This window comes from Ammospiza nelsoni, chromosome 8 (genome assembly GCF_027579445.1).
Source record: "Ammospiza nelsoni isolate bAmmNel1 chromosome 8, bAmmNel1.pri, whole genome shotgun sequence".
Classification (NCBI taxonomy): domain Eukaryota; kingdom Metazoa; phylum Chordata; class Aves; order Passeriformes; family Passerellidae; genus Ammospiza; species Ammospiza nelsoni.
The window spans coordinates 30,004,853-30,020,591 of record NC_080640.1 but is presented as its reverse complement, the minus strand read 5'-3'; the positions used below and the strand labels follow the sequence as shown (position 1 = coordinate 30,020,591).

The window sequence follows — 15,739 nt, the reverse complement described above, 5'->3', positions numbered from 1 at the left end:
CAATTTAGTATCATTTCCAATACTGCTGTAAAATGGAAGTGTTAGAAAAACTTCTGTTTGTTCACTAGAAGTGGGTAGGTAGATAGGATGAAAACAAAACATAGGAACCAGTACCATCAAGTTTTTATCTCCTTACAGCCAGAGCTGACATTGAATTGAGGAATGATGCTGCTGCCAACTCTGGCACCATCTTCTTCACATAGGAGAAGTCCTCTGACTTCAGTTAAACCTACCAGGCAATTTTGCAGGCCAAAAGCCAACTTGTCACCAGTGAGTGTAGCTGAAGGCCAGCAAACTCCCTTTTACCTTGCATCTCTGCATGCTGGATCAGTCCAGGGCAGCAGAGATCACTGCAGCTGAGTGGGGCAGCACCAGCCAGAAAGGAACAGCAGGGAGCCTGGGCACACAGATGGCTACAAAAACCCCACACATTCCAGTCCTTTTCCTCCCTGCATCCACACCTCCCAAGAGCTCAAAGCTGTCAGCAACACCCACTGCTGCATATTAGATGCCCATCCATCCTCTGATATTTCTACAGAAACCATACAACTACTTTAAGGATGTTCCAAATCATTCTATGGCTTTTCAAATTTAAAAACTCGAGTGTTATTTTTCCAAGTGTGGTTTGGATTTCACACTGAGCATCAGCACACTGCACCAATGGAGCAGACAAAAACAAAGGCAGTGTCCACAGATGGGAACAGATTTCAGCTGACTGTGATGTCATTTACTTTATATTATTAGTAGATACATGGATAATCCTGCTTACCAATGTCATTTCAGAGCCAGTTGGAAGCCCAGCTATTTCAGGTTTTTAGCTGGACTCAGGAGCTGCCATAACATTCCCTTTTTGGTACAGCCACCTCCTCTACAGACATTTTGCTCAGGTAAAGAGAAATGTTTCTCAAATATATTAGGAGACAAAAACACAAAGAAAGAAGTATCAAAGAGCCTTTAAATCTGAATTAATAAATTTTCATATCCATATAGCTGTATTTTTAAAAGACCCAACCTACTGCCTTTATTACCACATAATGTATGGTCTTACAGTTTTAATAGCTTTAAAGTGAATAATTGCTTGAAAGGCTCATTTATGAAGCAAAGCAACAGAGTTTGCATCTGACAGACAACTAAAACATCAGTCATCTGTACACATGTTGCTCTGGCACTGAACATATTTCACATGGATAGCAACAACTCTAAAGCCACAGTTAAAAAAATTAAAAATAAAACAAAGACACAAATAAAAGCCTCTCAAAAGTACTACTTGCATCCAGACTCCTCAAACACTAAGCCATTAACATTAACAACAATGCATTTAAGGGTTCAGTCTGTTCACATTGCCAAAGTATTGTCCAAAGCATGAAATAGTGTTTGGCACTTTATTCTTTCATTCCTCCAAATGCAAAAAGGGAACACTCTCTGTTCCTTACCTAACAGTTAAAGCAATCCAGGAAACTCTTTTAGTATGAGATGCTTTGGAGACAGCCCTATTCACTAAATTCCCTTTCCTTAAAAATTTTGTAGTAGTGATGACACCCATTGGTCCAATCAAAGGCTGAGGATCTCCACAGATTGATAAAGAGCCAGACACTGTGTGCATCTCCAGTAGGAATATGCACCTACACCCTCGAATGGCAGGCTGCAGAATAAAAGAATCCTCCATGCCACAAAAAAACCATGGACCTGATAAACTGCCTTGCTTTGCTGACCATGCCAGTTCCCCTTCTCAGTACCAGGTGTTTCCCAGCTACAATAGGAGTGGTTTCCATCCCTGTCATAAACATACACAAGTTTTTCTAAGAGCTGCTCAGACAACATGGAAATACCAGAAGTAGTGTAGATGACACTGTTTTACCACCACCAGACCTAATTTCTGCACAGGTAGTACAATTTCACTTGTGGATGAACTATAATTGCTATTCCACATATGGTTAGCAAGTTTAGCCTAAGCAACATTTCACTTGAAAGCAAGTTTGCTAATGAAAACTAAAGAGCAGAATAAAAACCTAAAGAACAATGCTTGAATCTTTGGCTGGCTGTTCTTGGCTGTAAAAAAGGCAAACAGAGCCATATGCCTCACCAATGGCATTTCAGTCAGCACTGGAAAAGCAGAAGCATTTTTGCTTAGACTGTTTACTGCCCATAAACTTCCAAGCCACTCCTATCAAAGATCAGGAATTTGGGCTTTGCTCTCCTTTTGTTTTGGCTACCAAGTGATGAGGCTCCAGTTATGGATTGAGTTTTGCCTGCTATGCACCTCTGGGGCACTCTCAAGCTCAAAATAAGGCACAAGGAGCACATGGAAGAATCCTATTCAGGGGGAAAAGCCCAAAACCCTGCATGTGTTGGGTTAACCCAACACCAGGTGGACACCAAAGCCATTTTGTCACTCCCCCTCTCAGATGGGCAGGGGAGAGAAAATACAACAAAGAGGTCAAAGGCTGTGGGGAGAGATAAGGACAGAGATCACTCACATGTTACTGTCATGGGCAATTGTCAACCAGGTTTGGGTAATTTGACTGTTAATCTATTATCAATCAAATCAGAGTAGGAAAATGAGAAATAAGAGTAAAACCTTGACACACAAACCCAATACACTCAAACCATGCCTTACCCCTCCCCCTGAGTGTTTCACAGCTAGGCAGTGACTTCTAGACTAAGCCAGCTACCAGCTACAGTTCACATGTCCTGACAAACAAAAGCTTGCCCTGGCATTTTTGTCCTGAATGTTTCTGAAAAGCACTACACTAAACAAAGTCATTCTGTCCAGCACCTGACAGAATTTAGCTCCACTTTGCTATTCAGATACACAACACTAACCACAAAATCTACAGTAAAACACCAGTAACTACAAAAACTACACTTGGAACAAAATGCTAGTCTGCTACAGGACAGAGGAGCATGAGGATCAGCTCCTGAACCCCCCAAGAAATTGTATCCCACTTTTTTTCCAACCCCCCTGGCTTTGGGCAAGGAGCAAGGAAAATCATGTAAATCCTATTAAAAGAACATGTCTGCCAACAGTAGTGAACTTGAAATCCAGCAACTCCTTTAGCAGACTGCAGTTACCAAAATGCAGGAATGCAATCAGAAACAGGTCTGTTAAAATCTTCACGGCATTCTTATGAGCAGAATATAAAAGCCAGAGAACAAAAATGCCTTAATAGTTAAAGAATATCCCCAGAAGCACTGACAGAGTTGAATAAAGCACATTCTTGAGCAGAGCAAGGCAGCTATTAACTTTCCAACTTAGAAAGCTGGAATTCTCCAAAGCAACTGCCAGATCCTTCCAAAGCACAGCAAAACCAATAGTAAGGCAATTACTCAAGCAGTCAGAAACCACCCTAGAATTTTAACAGGAAAAGTGACATCCCTACTGATTCCTCCAAAATGTGGGACTTTTCTATGTCAGGAACTTTTATTTAATGGGTCCCAAGTATAACAATTGCAAGCAGTCTGAAAGGAGACAATTAAGCCTTTTTTCCAATGCAGACCTCTAGGCTCCATTACAAGCACCCTATCTACTCATGTTTATGGACTAATTATTGATCTACCCCAAATTATCTGGCACCTTTTGCCAGATAACTCTTCAAGTTGTCTCAACATGGAGATATCTCTGTCTGAACCTTGAAAGAAGTCTAAAAAGAGCACAAAAAAAAAAAAAAAAAAACAGAAAAAATTCTCTTCTGTAAGGGATGTTCTGCAGTGGAGTGTGTGTGCAAGTGCTGATGTACTTATGGGATCACAGGGGCCTGTGGCAGTCTGGAACAAGGGACAGCTAAAAAACAACTCCTGAAGCAAAATCCAGGCTGCCCTCTCTAATGAGTCAGCCTGGAAACTCTTACACGTGGTCAAGTTGCATCAGTGCTTTAACACAGTTCTCCCAGTCACCCTTTCACGAGTTGACAGGGCATTACTGGTACACTAAACCTGTGAATCCACCCACCTCCTGCACAGCACAGAAGTACTTGGGGAGAAGCTATTTGCCTATCATCCTAACTCAAAGAATCTTCATCTGTACCTGGAGAGAGTGCCCAAAATTTGTGTCCACAAGTGAGCAGTGTTTCTTGTGCTGCTGGATAGCCCAGGTATATTTTAACAGAAGGGCATAAGTCTGGAGATAGCAACATCATAAATAACCAACAAAAAAACCCAAACATAAATCCTGCTCAAAACACAGTCAAAAGGCCCAACAAATCCAGCTGTACAGAAAATTCCAAAAAGCTAATACTGGAAGGCAAATAAAAATTGTTATAAAACCCTTAGTCACTTGTCAGCAGGCTGACCTATTCACCTCCTGCTTTATGATCCATGTTTTACTCGTGCTGTAGGAGCGTCCTGCCCATCCCATCCCAGCATTCCTTCCTGTTTACAGCCTCCCAGGTGAGCTCACACCTGCCAGCACTCACACCAGGAACTGCAACCACACCTTCTGCAGCACTGCCTCGAGATAAAGAGCAAACACTGAATGCCTTCAAACACAGAACAACCCTTGGAAGAGAACTTCAATCTCCCACCTAGCTCCCACCTCAAACTCAATAGCAAAAGTTCATCCCTGATAGAGAAGTATTCATTTTCAAAGCTGCTCACACTCAAATCTCAAGTCACCTATTTCCTTCAAACACATGAAATTATCTCTGATTTCTGTGTTGCTAGACTTCTTACCACTGGAAGCACAGTGTTTGTGGCCCCATGTCAGCCAGGAGCACAACTGAACACTGAGAAATAGCCAACAATTAGGAACAATTGCAGGGACTCCTCAGACAGCTCTTAAGACAGCCTTGCACATGACTTTGATCAAAGAAAAAGATGTGTCCTTGCACTGAACTGTGCTTTTCTTCTAATGATCAGCAAGGACTGACAGCTGGATTAAGGATGTCAGAAGAAAAACTGACTGGTTTGCAATTTTTCATGTTTTAAAAAACATCAAACCAAGCCTAGTTTTCAGGAGATAATTTCTGTTTTCATTTAGTATACGCATGAATAAACTTATTTCATAAAGCAGGTGAACAAGATAAAAAAATTGCAGTCTTAATTGTAAGTTTCAAGATGAAAGCTCATACCTACATGCATGTTCGAAGAAACTGTCATATCAAGAGTTTACATAATAAAGGTAATTGACAGATGACAGAGAAACACACGAGCTTCCTTGCTTTGGAAAAAGTTCTTTACACTCACTGCTCCTGGAGGTACTACAACCTACACATGCAGTTTTCATGAGCAACGTGATCCTCTCCATTCAGGAGCTTCTGAGAGCTCCTAAAAGACATGGGTAATTTAACGCAGATGATGTGCTGAACAAGATTAACAGGAACATTACAGATCTAGAATGAGGTGTTTCATTTTGTTATGAGGTTTAAAGTTACAAATACACTTGGTAGCTTCTTGGCTTCCATAAATTTCATTTTAAAAACTACCGGCTCTCTTATTTACACTACTTAGTTTTGTGCCTAGTGTCTTCAAAATCATGTTGGAAGCTTCTACAAATTTTTAGGCCTTTATTTCTGTGTAAGAACATGACATCCTTCATATCAAGGAGACTCCAGAATACACCTTAGAACACCTTCCATTGCAATCTATATGGTATATTGGAAAATTGTTCATTACAGTAACTTCAGTGACTTGTGTCAAGCCAGCAGCCACTTCTCAAAGCTTCCTCTGCTCTGTGCCACAGCAAATTTTGAAACAAGGAAAATTAGATGGATGTTTGAAGAACCAAAGCCAGCACAAAAAAAAACAAAGACTCATCTTGGCACTGCCAAGTCCTGCACGTTTTTAAACATGTTTAACAGTCTTCAGTTAAAGCTTCAGTTCCTGGAAGCCTCAGAGGTCTCAGTCCTGGTGAATGACCAGGTAAAATCAGATTTGCATACAAAGATAATATTTTATCCAGCACAAAACTGGAAGAGCAGCAGTAATGCAGCACAGCAGAAGAGCAGCAATACTAATTAAGTTCTTCAGGTGACAGAAAACTAAAAGAAACTTTGCCAAAAACACATGGGCACCACATGCCTAGAATAAAAGTCAAAAAGCCCAGCAGAATCCATTCCCATTACAGAAACCGTACTTAATTTTTAAAGCAGCCTCACTCATTTAAGGTATGCAAGTCCCAAGACAAGATTACTGCCAATTAAAACACTGAGTTATCTCTTTCACTGCTGTGGGAAGAAAAAAAATTTGGTTGCCCAAAAGCATCCAAGGCCAGCTTTTTATTTATGAAAGGTAATTTGGGCATATTTACCCTGAGTTACATTACCTTCAATCAAGCTATAGAAGTCACAATGGGAAGCCAATGTACAGACATACCATAGAGCTAAGTCTCAACTGCAGGAGATGGGGACAAATTCTTTGCAATAAAGTGTTTTATTTTCTCTATTGTCTCAGCAGCTGCCTAAGGAGAAAGTTTCCTGATGGACCCAATGCTTGAACTGTAGGTTCAGGAAATCAGTACTTTAATATTATCTTCAATATTAGAGGAAACTGAGTTCAGATTCTCTCAAGGCTCTGAAGTCATGCCCATTCTCAACTATTTTTCAAATCTAAAGCTTTATTCAGCTTTGACAAGTGGCTTCAAATCTCACTGCTCCACTGAGTTCCTCTTCCAGGCTTGGCCATCACTTATGGCCTAGGCTTATTCCCTCTAACACCTCCAAATGCCATAGTCCAAAAATGATTTCCACTTCCACCTTTTCAGCTTTGGTTTTCACTCTACATCAAGTTTGCTAGAGACTGGAGCTAATTTCACAAGTTAAAATCCAGTTATTGCTTGCTGCTCTAAGAGTATCTTTATTTTTGGAAATATTAATCAACATCAAAATAACTGGCTATAGGAAACTAACATTTAAAATAGGAGTGGTCCCAAATAAAAGTTGTTTCTGCTTATTCCAAGGGAAAGCACATTTTATTTTTGAGCTGTCTGTTAGTGTAAGGCAAACCACACTGCATGTAACCACCCATTCATATGGGTTGCATTTAAAAGAAAAAAGTGTCCATGCTGCCATAGGTCACACTGTGTGGAATATTCATCTGTCTGGGTGGCTCCAGAGAGAAAAGTGAGGTTCATAACCCAAAGGCTCAGAAAGGTCCTACTTAATCATTACAGATTCTTGAACCCAAGGGTGTCATCAGACACCAGCCTCAACGACCTGCCCCTCCCAAAAATGCTACAGAAATACCACAATCTGAGCAAAGGGGTAAGTGAAACCATATAACACCAACTTGTGAAGTAAAAGTAAGCATGCCTTATCTCTACCCCAGGCAGCTGCTGGTTTGGTTTTTAATCATCCAAAGTTACACACATTTTAATTTTTTGCCCTAAGTTCCTTGATTTTCAAACAATTCTGTTAATCTTATAACCCAGAAATTAACTTCTGGAGCCTCTCAGAGCATTCAAAGAACAAACCTTTCCACTGGACACAGGAAAAGGTTTCTATGAACTTTGGATTTGGCAGATGCTGTAGAGGCAGCATCTGGAGTTGTCATTGCCAGTAATGTGTTTCCTCAATTATACCTGGTACAGAGAGAACTCCGAGGATTCTGTTGGACACCAAGTTCAGGCTGACAAGCAGAATCTCCACCAGCCTTATTCATGCAGTTCTATTAGTAACAAAACTACAATGCTGAAAGATCTTAATTTCCTCCCTTTTGAACCCAAATAATTTATGGGTTTTTTTAGACTCATGCATTAATTAGTTTGAGGGTTTGCTCTCAAAAACAAATAAAGCACATTATGCTGATTAACAAAAAAAATTAATTTCTGAGAGAAGAATTCTGTTAACACAATTATGTTTCACTGGTTATATGTAAATGGGCTAAGTTACCAGAAGATACAAAAGAAATGCGTGCCTTTTCAGAAACGTTATTTTCCAAATGCAAATGTAAGATAATTTGCCCGATTCATATTATCCTCTTTATACAAATGTAAATTTCATTTTGTCTCCACCATTCAAGGGTAACTTTTAGACAAGAAAAACTAGCCCTCAAAGTTCTGTAAGTAGAATAGTAAAACAAACATTGCTTACCTTGCAACTACAGGAAATTAATGACTGCCAAAGCAGCCATGTAAAACATATATTTTATGTTTCTGTGGATATAGTGTCTTCCAAGTGAACCATAAGCTGTTCACAGATGAAAATATTGAAGAGGTCAGCTTCTAAAACATTCTAATACTAAATACACTGCAACTGAGTAATCCTAGATGTGCTTTTAGACATCTATAAAGGCAGTGATACGTTCTAGAAAAAAATCCTAATCTGGGAAAAAAATATTAGCAGGCAGAAGTGAATAATGACAGCACAAAGCCAAATAATAATTCTTTGGGAGTTTTATATTAGTTTAAAGTAATGTTACCATACTTAAAAACTAATCAGGATATCTTTAAGCTAGTGACCATCTTCCTGACTCTCCACAGTTGTGATCAATGAGTTACAAAACAGGGTGGGGGGAGGAAATAACAAAAACAGACAGTGGTAGGAAGGCACAAGCACAAACTGTTTTCCGAATTTTCCCCTTGAGCACTGGAAGTTCCAACAGCTTTAACACAAGGTACAGCATTATGTCAGGCTTCTCATATCAGGAAAAACTCTGCTTGGGAAATCCTTGCACTCAAAGCCAGGTTGCAGGCTTTTGAAACGAACTGCACCTAGTTTTCAACATCAAACACAAGTTCCAACTGTCTTTGGGATGCATGAGTAATGTTCCAAAGATGATAAACACAGGGCAAACATTCATCTAGTTGAACCCACCTCCATGTTGATGCTTGCAGACTGCTAGGAAACACAAGAGAAACACAAGTAACGCCCTTTTATTTTGTCAGTGATAAACTGAGCAGCAAAGAACAGAGATAGCTGACAAGAAGCTCAGTGCAGAGATAGCCTCTGTGGGGTGTTTTATTTCCCTCACACAAAAACCATCTTGTCAGGTTGGTTGTTCTGTGCCACTGAGGCCAGTTGTGTTTGAAGTCATCCTGGTCAGCAAAAAATTTGCAATCCCCTTCCCTGCCTAGACCCTGCACAGCTCCTCTCATTTGTCCTGAAGCAAACTGTCATGATCTAGTCTGGCAGGTCCTGCCAACAGAGGGATTGTGCTGTTGGCAGATGGAATATTTTCTTCTGTATAAACCTAGTACTTACACAGGTTTCAAAATGTTGGAATTTCAAAAGCAGAATAAAAGGGACCTAAAAAAAGCTTAGGGAAAACTCCTTTGCACATGGAGCACTGGAACACAGGACTTTGCCAGACACGTTTTACACACATTTAGAAGATGATTTCTATCAAATATTAAAATTATTGAGCCAAAGCAACTTTTTTTTAAACAAATCAGAATTTGGCTCAGGATCTTCCTCAGCCTTGCCCAAGCATATAGGGAGCTGCCTCTATGTCCAAACCCAGGAAAGACAAAACTTTCTGTCCAGGCTGCAGAAGTGCTCAACAGCCTACAACGTGCTGGCTCAAAGCAGACATTGCTTTGTGGAACACTGCAGGAGTGGAGGTTGTTTGTTTTCATTAGAAACACCCTTTTGTGCCAGATCATGCAGTTCTTGGTATTTCTTTATCTACAATCAGAAGACACACATGTGGGGCTCAGCACATTTTGTAACACAGAACATGCCAAGAGCATGAAGTAAGAATGTCAGACTCCACGGGACACCTCTAGACGTGCTCCATCTGTTCTGGGGAAGCTTCAGTCCAGCTCGCCTGCCACAGGCACACTGAGCCTGCTCTGCACTCCCACCACCCTGTAAACATGGCAGAGGAAAGAGCAGCTAGGCTGCAGAGCAAATGTTGATTTAAGGCAAGGTGTGCCAGACAAGCAGTAGGGACACTTCTTTCTTACAAGTTGGCAGAGACAGAAATTTTGCATTGTATTAACTCAAGAAGTGTTACAAGTCACATACAAGTGAGCAGAAACTTCTCATTGTATATATTAGGATTACCTCACTGAGAAGCTGAACTGTTGGAGAGAAGAGTTCTGATGATTTCACTGCTTAATTATGTAAATGATTTTAAACTTTCACACAGTCAGGACAATACACTTAATCCCTAGACTTGCATATGCTCACAGATTTCAACCCATGAAACTGAAAACCCTTTAAAAATCTGACACCTTGTTTGATTAGAACAGCTGCACTGTTATTACTGGAACTAGATTCATAAGAAGAAAGAATAAGCAGCAATGTGAAAGCAAAGAATGCAGTTTCAGAGCACACTTTAACCACACCCTAAAGCCTAAAATAATGCTGGTTTTGTCCTGCAACCTTTCATTCTCAACACACCACTTACCTAGCAACTACACAACAGCAGTGTGAGCTGGTGCAGTTCATTGCAACTAACAAAATATTAACTTCTATCAAGACTAATTTTCATTCCAGTTGACAGAACAATCAGACACACACAGTGGTCAGTTTGGATCATGTGGAAAGTGAATGAGGAGAGGATGAAGGACAGGATAGCCCCTCCCAGCAAAGGGGCAGTGACATCTCTAGCATGAAATGCCAAGGATAACTGATCAGAGCCACTGATTCATTCCAGTTCCGAGATGAGACAGATGCTGCAGCACATCTCACGCTGTGACAGCGGCTCCTTTTCCCCACAGGTGCAGCAGCAATTTATAGGCCTTTAAACCAAAGAAAACTGTCAGAAATTCAGCATCCCACAGCAGCCAACATCCTTCACACTTCAGCTGCAACCACTGTGCCAGAGAGCAGGCTACAAACAGTCACAAACTCTCCCACAAAGGCCTCCTCTGCCTTGAAGATCAGGCTATGGAGCTATAGCTGTTCCTTTTACACACAGGGTGTTATTGTTACCTGATTCCACCCCACGAGCTGGGATGACTTCAAAACATGTGACAGCATGTTGATCAGTACACAAGAGGGTAAATATTATTGCAGTTTATGCTTTTATTAAAAAAAAAATTGTATTCCACGAACAAGACACGATCTAGGTTTCCAGCCAAAGCATACAGAGTTACATAAAGCATGATCCACATGCTAAGCCAGGTATTAGACAACAATTCAATCAACACAGAAGCTATGGCTGCAGCCACCCCTTCTCAGATTTACAGTAATTCTGGGGGCAGCTGGACATCTGGAAATGTCAAACAACAACAGAAGCATTAAAAGTAGAGTAAGATAATGCCTTAGAAACTACCATTAAAGAAACAGCTCCATTGTGTAAAGCAGCAAAAGCTGAAAGAGACCAATACTACTGCCTAGCTTCAGGTCACCTCCTGTGTCCCCCACACAGTCTTTGTCCAGCTTAAAGCAATTAGTTATAATCTAACATCAGATTCAAAGAATATTTGCAAGGCTCCAAACTTGGGGTGGGGAAGAGAGACATTATAAATACAAGCAAACAGAAAGCTAACTACTAGTACCCAAACAAATCCATCCTTCTGTGGAGCACTGCAACTTTTCCTTCCAACATTGATGGATACTGACCTACTTAACTGGAAACAAACCACGTACTTAAACATGAAGGGAGAACGTGCTGCAAAGCAACACAGATGGGGGAACTTTCATTTTTAAGTGAGGAGGGAAAGAAGCTAACAGATTACAGCAGACAGTCTGCTTTAACAGATTGCAAGAACAAAATGGCCATCTACTTGGTATTTAGGATGCTTTCACATCTCTGCTTGGCACAAGAGGATGGTCTGATCTCATCCATACCAGGCTGTGACTGACAAGTATTCAGTGTGTTTACTATTAAATACTGTCTCAGCAACTGATGTGTACACGAGCACTCAGACCTCACAAATGAGAAGAATGAGCAATCCAAGTGGATGAAAAGTCAGGCACAAGCTCTGTTTGAAGTTAACAAGATGGGCACTCCCAAATTTAAAAAATTATTTCCACCATCAAAAACTGAGAACATGATGTGCCACACTGACATGTTTTCTGAGATTCTGAATGAAATAATTTATCTTATTGTTAGTTTTGTTATGTGAAAAAAAGGAAAAACCCTGCAGTAAATATTCCAAAAATTGTTGCAACAGCCAGTGTGTTTTAGAAATAACAAGCTATACTTACTGCAACAGCACCCAATTGATATGCAATTTGAAAATGGAAAGATGTTTTAATTGTGCACTTCAAGTCTTCTGCTTCTTGACATAAAGATATGCAATTAGTACAAAGTATTTTACAAGTTTAAATACTTAAGAATAATAGCATTGATAGAGCAAAGGGAAAAGACTTCATTAAAACAAAGTTCTGCTAAAGATTCTTATGTGGAACAGTGAATTTGAACCACTCCCTGTTTCCTGTGCATGACTCCTCAAGACAATTCACATGCAATTAAGAATCCAAATTCCCTACTAGCTCCATTCCCTAGTTCCTTAAAGTGTTCACCAAAGTATTTTAGTGGAGTTAATGAATTCCAAATTGCAAACTCCCAAACTGAATCAGAAGGCAGTTTGCTTGGGACACACATGTCAGGACAAGTCCACCATGTCAGAAATCAGCAGAGGGCACTGCGACTCACCTATAAATTAATATTTTGCTGCTCTTTTGGCCCTGAAACACAGGAGGTCAGTCAGGAGTGAAGAACTCTGCCACAGACAGACAAACTGCTGCTCCTTTCCATCACCAGTCAGGATGACAGGCTGCTGGGGACTTGTGCACCAGGAAGTCACCAGAGCAGAATCCAAATGCTACATAACAAAGAGCCTCAGGTCCTCACAGCTACACAGTATTTAAAAATCTCTTTCTTATGGCTTCTATGGGAAGGCTAGGACACACCTTCCAAACTACAAACACACAATTCAGAGACTCAAAGTGACTGAAATAGGTACACCTGGGAAGAGACCAGAGGAAAACAGATCAAAAAAGGAAGATAATGGACACTGAGAAAACAGGACAAGAGCATTCTCAAGACTATTGAAATTGATGACCTCTCATGTCATACCACATCTACTTCTGTGCTACTTCTCACCTTCTGTTTCCACAAGAATTTTGCTTTATTAGCAAAGTTAAACGACAATCTATCTCAAAGCTGTCCAAGTTCTCATTAAACACTTCCACCTTCCTGAGAAATTAAACACTGGCAAACTATTTAAATCCCACATCTAGGAAACAAGGACACAAGAAGGTGGAAAGGATTTATAAATAATATTCAGGACTCCCTTTTTAGCAAAAATAATTAGGGCACACAGATCAGTGACCAATGGCAACAAGGAAAACTAACTCCACAGAACTGCACAGTACATTATCTTTTACTGCCTTTTGCAATAAATCTGTGGAGAACAGAAGCTGTTCTCTTCATTCCCTGTGCTATAGGGTTAGGCTCATGGAGATTTTAACTTATGTAAATACAACCCTTGGGAATTCAGGGGGGAAAACCCAACCACCTACAGAAGAACCTGGTCATCAGAAATGAAGGTACTCGGCATTGCTGCCATCTCCCCTGAAACCAACACAGTCTAAGTAGTTAAAATAAGAATTCTCCGGCTGGTGCTGTTATGTAACAAAGCAGAAACAGGTTGAGCAGCTCCATCTGATGTACAGAAAGCTGGAGTATGCCTCTTGCCTATAGCACCGTGTAAAGCCTGTGGGAAGACCACACTGCCAAAGTGCACCAACAGCAATTCCTCCCACAGACTCTCCTCCAAACCTCTCTCGTCCCTTGCCAATTCTGGAACGTGATGTTCTACTTTGCAAGCTGCAATTATGTGACAAGTCTCGGGGACGGCAGGAAGAGGGAGAAGGACTGCTACTTATCGAGGCGGTTGGGCTGCCGCAGGAAAATATACGCGGCAGTATGAGAAAGCAGGAGAAAACTTGACAAAGTTTTCAGATGAAATTACACCAGACAGCTTAAGGGGGATATCTTTCACCAACAAAACAGGACAATCCTATTATGCCCTGCTGTGGGTCACACACTCCTGCTACACACTTTATGCTAATTCGGATGTTTGTTGGACTGCTTTGTGAGCGGATTCATTTCGTTTGCCTGGCAAAAGCTCACTCACAGCAAATCTCAACTCAAAGGACCCAATAAGCACCGGGGACCTCAAAGTCACTATCCTTGCCATCCAGCAAGGAGCATGAGGAAGATTCTGCTACCCAAATATTACTCAGACTTTATGAGGGACTTTATGACATTCAAATGAACTCAATAACTCATCAGTTTCAGGAAGGAACAGTACAATGCCTATGAAAAAAATTCAGAGGTGTCACTGCAGTTTACTCTTTCTCAAATAGAACTTACACAACAGATAAAATGAAGCTTCTCGCCCTAACGAAGTTTGTCTCTTTGGCTTTCAAAAACTCGAGTTTATGAGGTGCAGAACACAATAACTGCCAACCTATCTCTTCAGCTGATAAGCTACACTCAGCACAGACCGCCATCTCACACTCGCAAGCACTCTTCTAGTCCTCTCAACTCTGCTAGAAGTTAAAAAGTAAAAGTTACGAGATTTTATAGGTTACTCTGGATCAATTTACAAGCAACGGTTGCAATCTGTGCGCGCCAGGCACAAGCAGCGCGAGTTGGCTGGCTCCGCAGCCCCGGGAAACGTGCACTAAGAGCAGGAGATCCACATTATGGGTAACCACAATCCCGGTGCGGGTCCTGCGGAGTTTCTGGGAGCACAAGGACTCTCAGGGACACGGACCCCCAAGGGGAGCGGGGAGCGCTGAGCACCCGCCTCTGGAGGCTGGGAGAAGCAGAAAAGGGACTCAGCCCCCCGCCCGCCGCTCATCGGCACCATCTCAGCCCCGGGAAATAAGGCGCCTCCCGCAGCCCCAGCCCGGCACTCACACGACCGCTCGGGAGATCATCCAGGACACCATCGCGGCGGCGGCGGCAGCGACGCGTCCCCTCAGCCGGCCGGGCCGCAATGGCCGCGCCCCGCCCCGCCCGCCTCATTGGCTCGGGAGCTGCGCGCCTGCGCCCTGAGGCCGCGCGGGCGGGGCGGGAGCGGAGCGGGGCCCGTGGGGAGGGCTCGGCGCGGCGTGAGGGGAGCGGGACGGCGGCTGGGAAAGGTGAGTGTCTGCTCCTGCCTCTTCATCCAGCACCTGTCTGAGCAGCCATCCTAGACCCCGACATGGATACAGCCTTTGCAAAGCACCTGGAAGAGAGAGGAACAGATAGGAGTCCTTAAGATTGCAGTAAGGCACTTTCTCCCCTTCTCACCGCCCCTATTTGAAACACAGTGACCAACTCTAGCAATAAGAGGGGTGCGATGCTCACCCCTTGCCTTGGTCTTTGCCCGTGTGCTCGCAATGCTGTAGGATGTTCGGTAAGCCAAAACATCCGTGTGGTTTATTGAAGTCACCTCAGGCTGGCCTGCTGCCCCGGAGCGTGCCGAGGCACTCGTGTGCTGGAGGGGTGGGTAAGGCCACTGTGTCACCCAGGGACAGTGGTGGGGGACAGCGGGTGGGTCAGGCCGCTGTGGCACCCCGGGACAGTGGTGGGGGACAGCGGTGGGTCAGGCCGCGGTGTCACCAGGGACAGCGGGTGGGTCAGGCCGCTGTGGCACCCCGGGACAGCGGGTGGGTCAGGCCGCTGTGGCACCCCGGGACAGCTGTGCAGCCCTGCCGTAAGCACAGTGTGGTGCCAGCCCGCCCCTGGGCTCCTGCACGCCCCTGGAGCACTAGGAGAAGGTGTTCCTCCTCTGTGCTCTCCCACAGGCACTCAGAACCAAATAGTGTTTAAGGTCACCTCCTTAGGTGGGCCACACAGACTGCTACATGCAGTTAATCCAAAACTGCAGATGACCAGATAGATACACATGAAA

The 15,739-nt window shown here is 42.6% G+C and overlaps 1 protein-coding gene across 2 annotated transcripts in view; it reads right to left on the bottom strand.

Annotated features, from left to right (window-relative positions):
- Positions 1-15,739, bottom strand: part of REEP3 (receptor accessory protein 3) — a 47,750-nt gene that overhangs the window by 22,513 nt on the left and 9,498 nt on the right. For both annotated transcript variants that reach the window (XM_059476663.1, XM_059476662.1), the window contains exon 4: positions 14,761-15,070. In XM_059476663.1, the coding sequence (XP_059332646.1) occupies positions 14,761-14,792 (32 nt within the window). In that variant the 5' untranslated portion in view covers positions 14,793-15,070. The remainder of the gene's footprint in view (positions 1-14,760; positions 15,071-15,739) is intronic.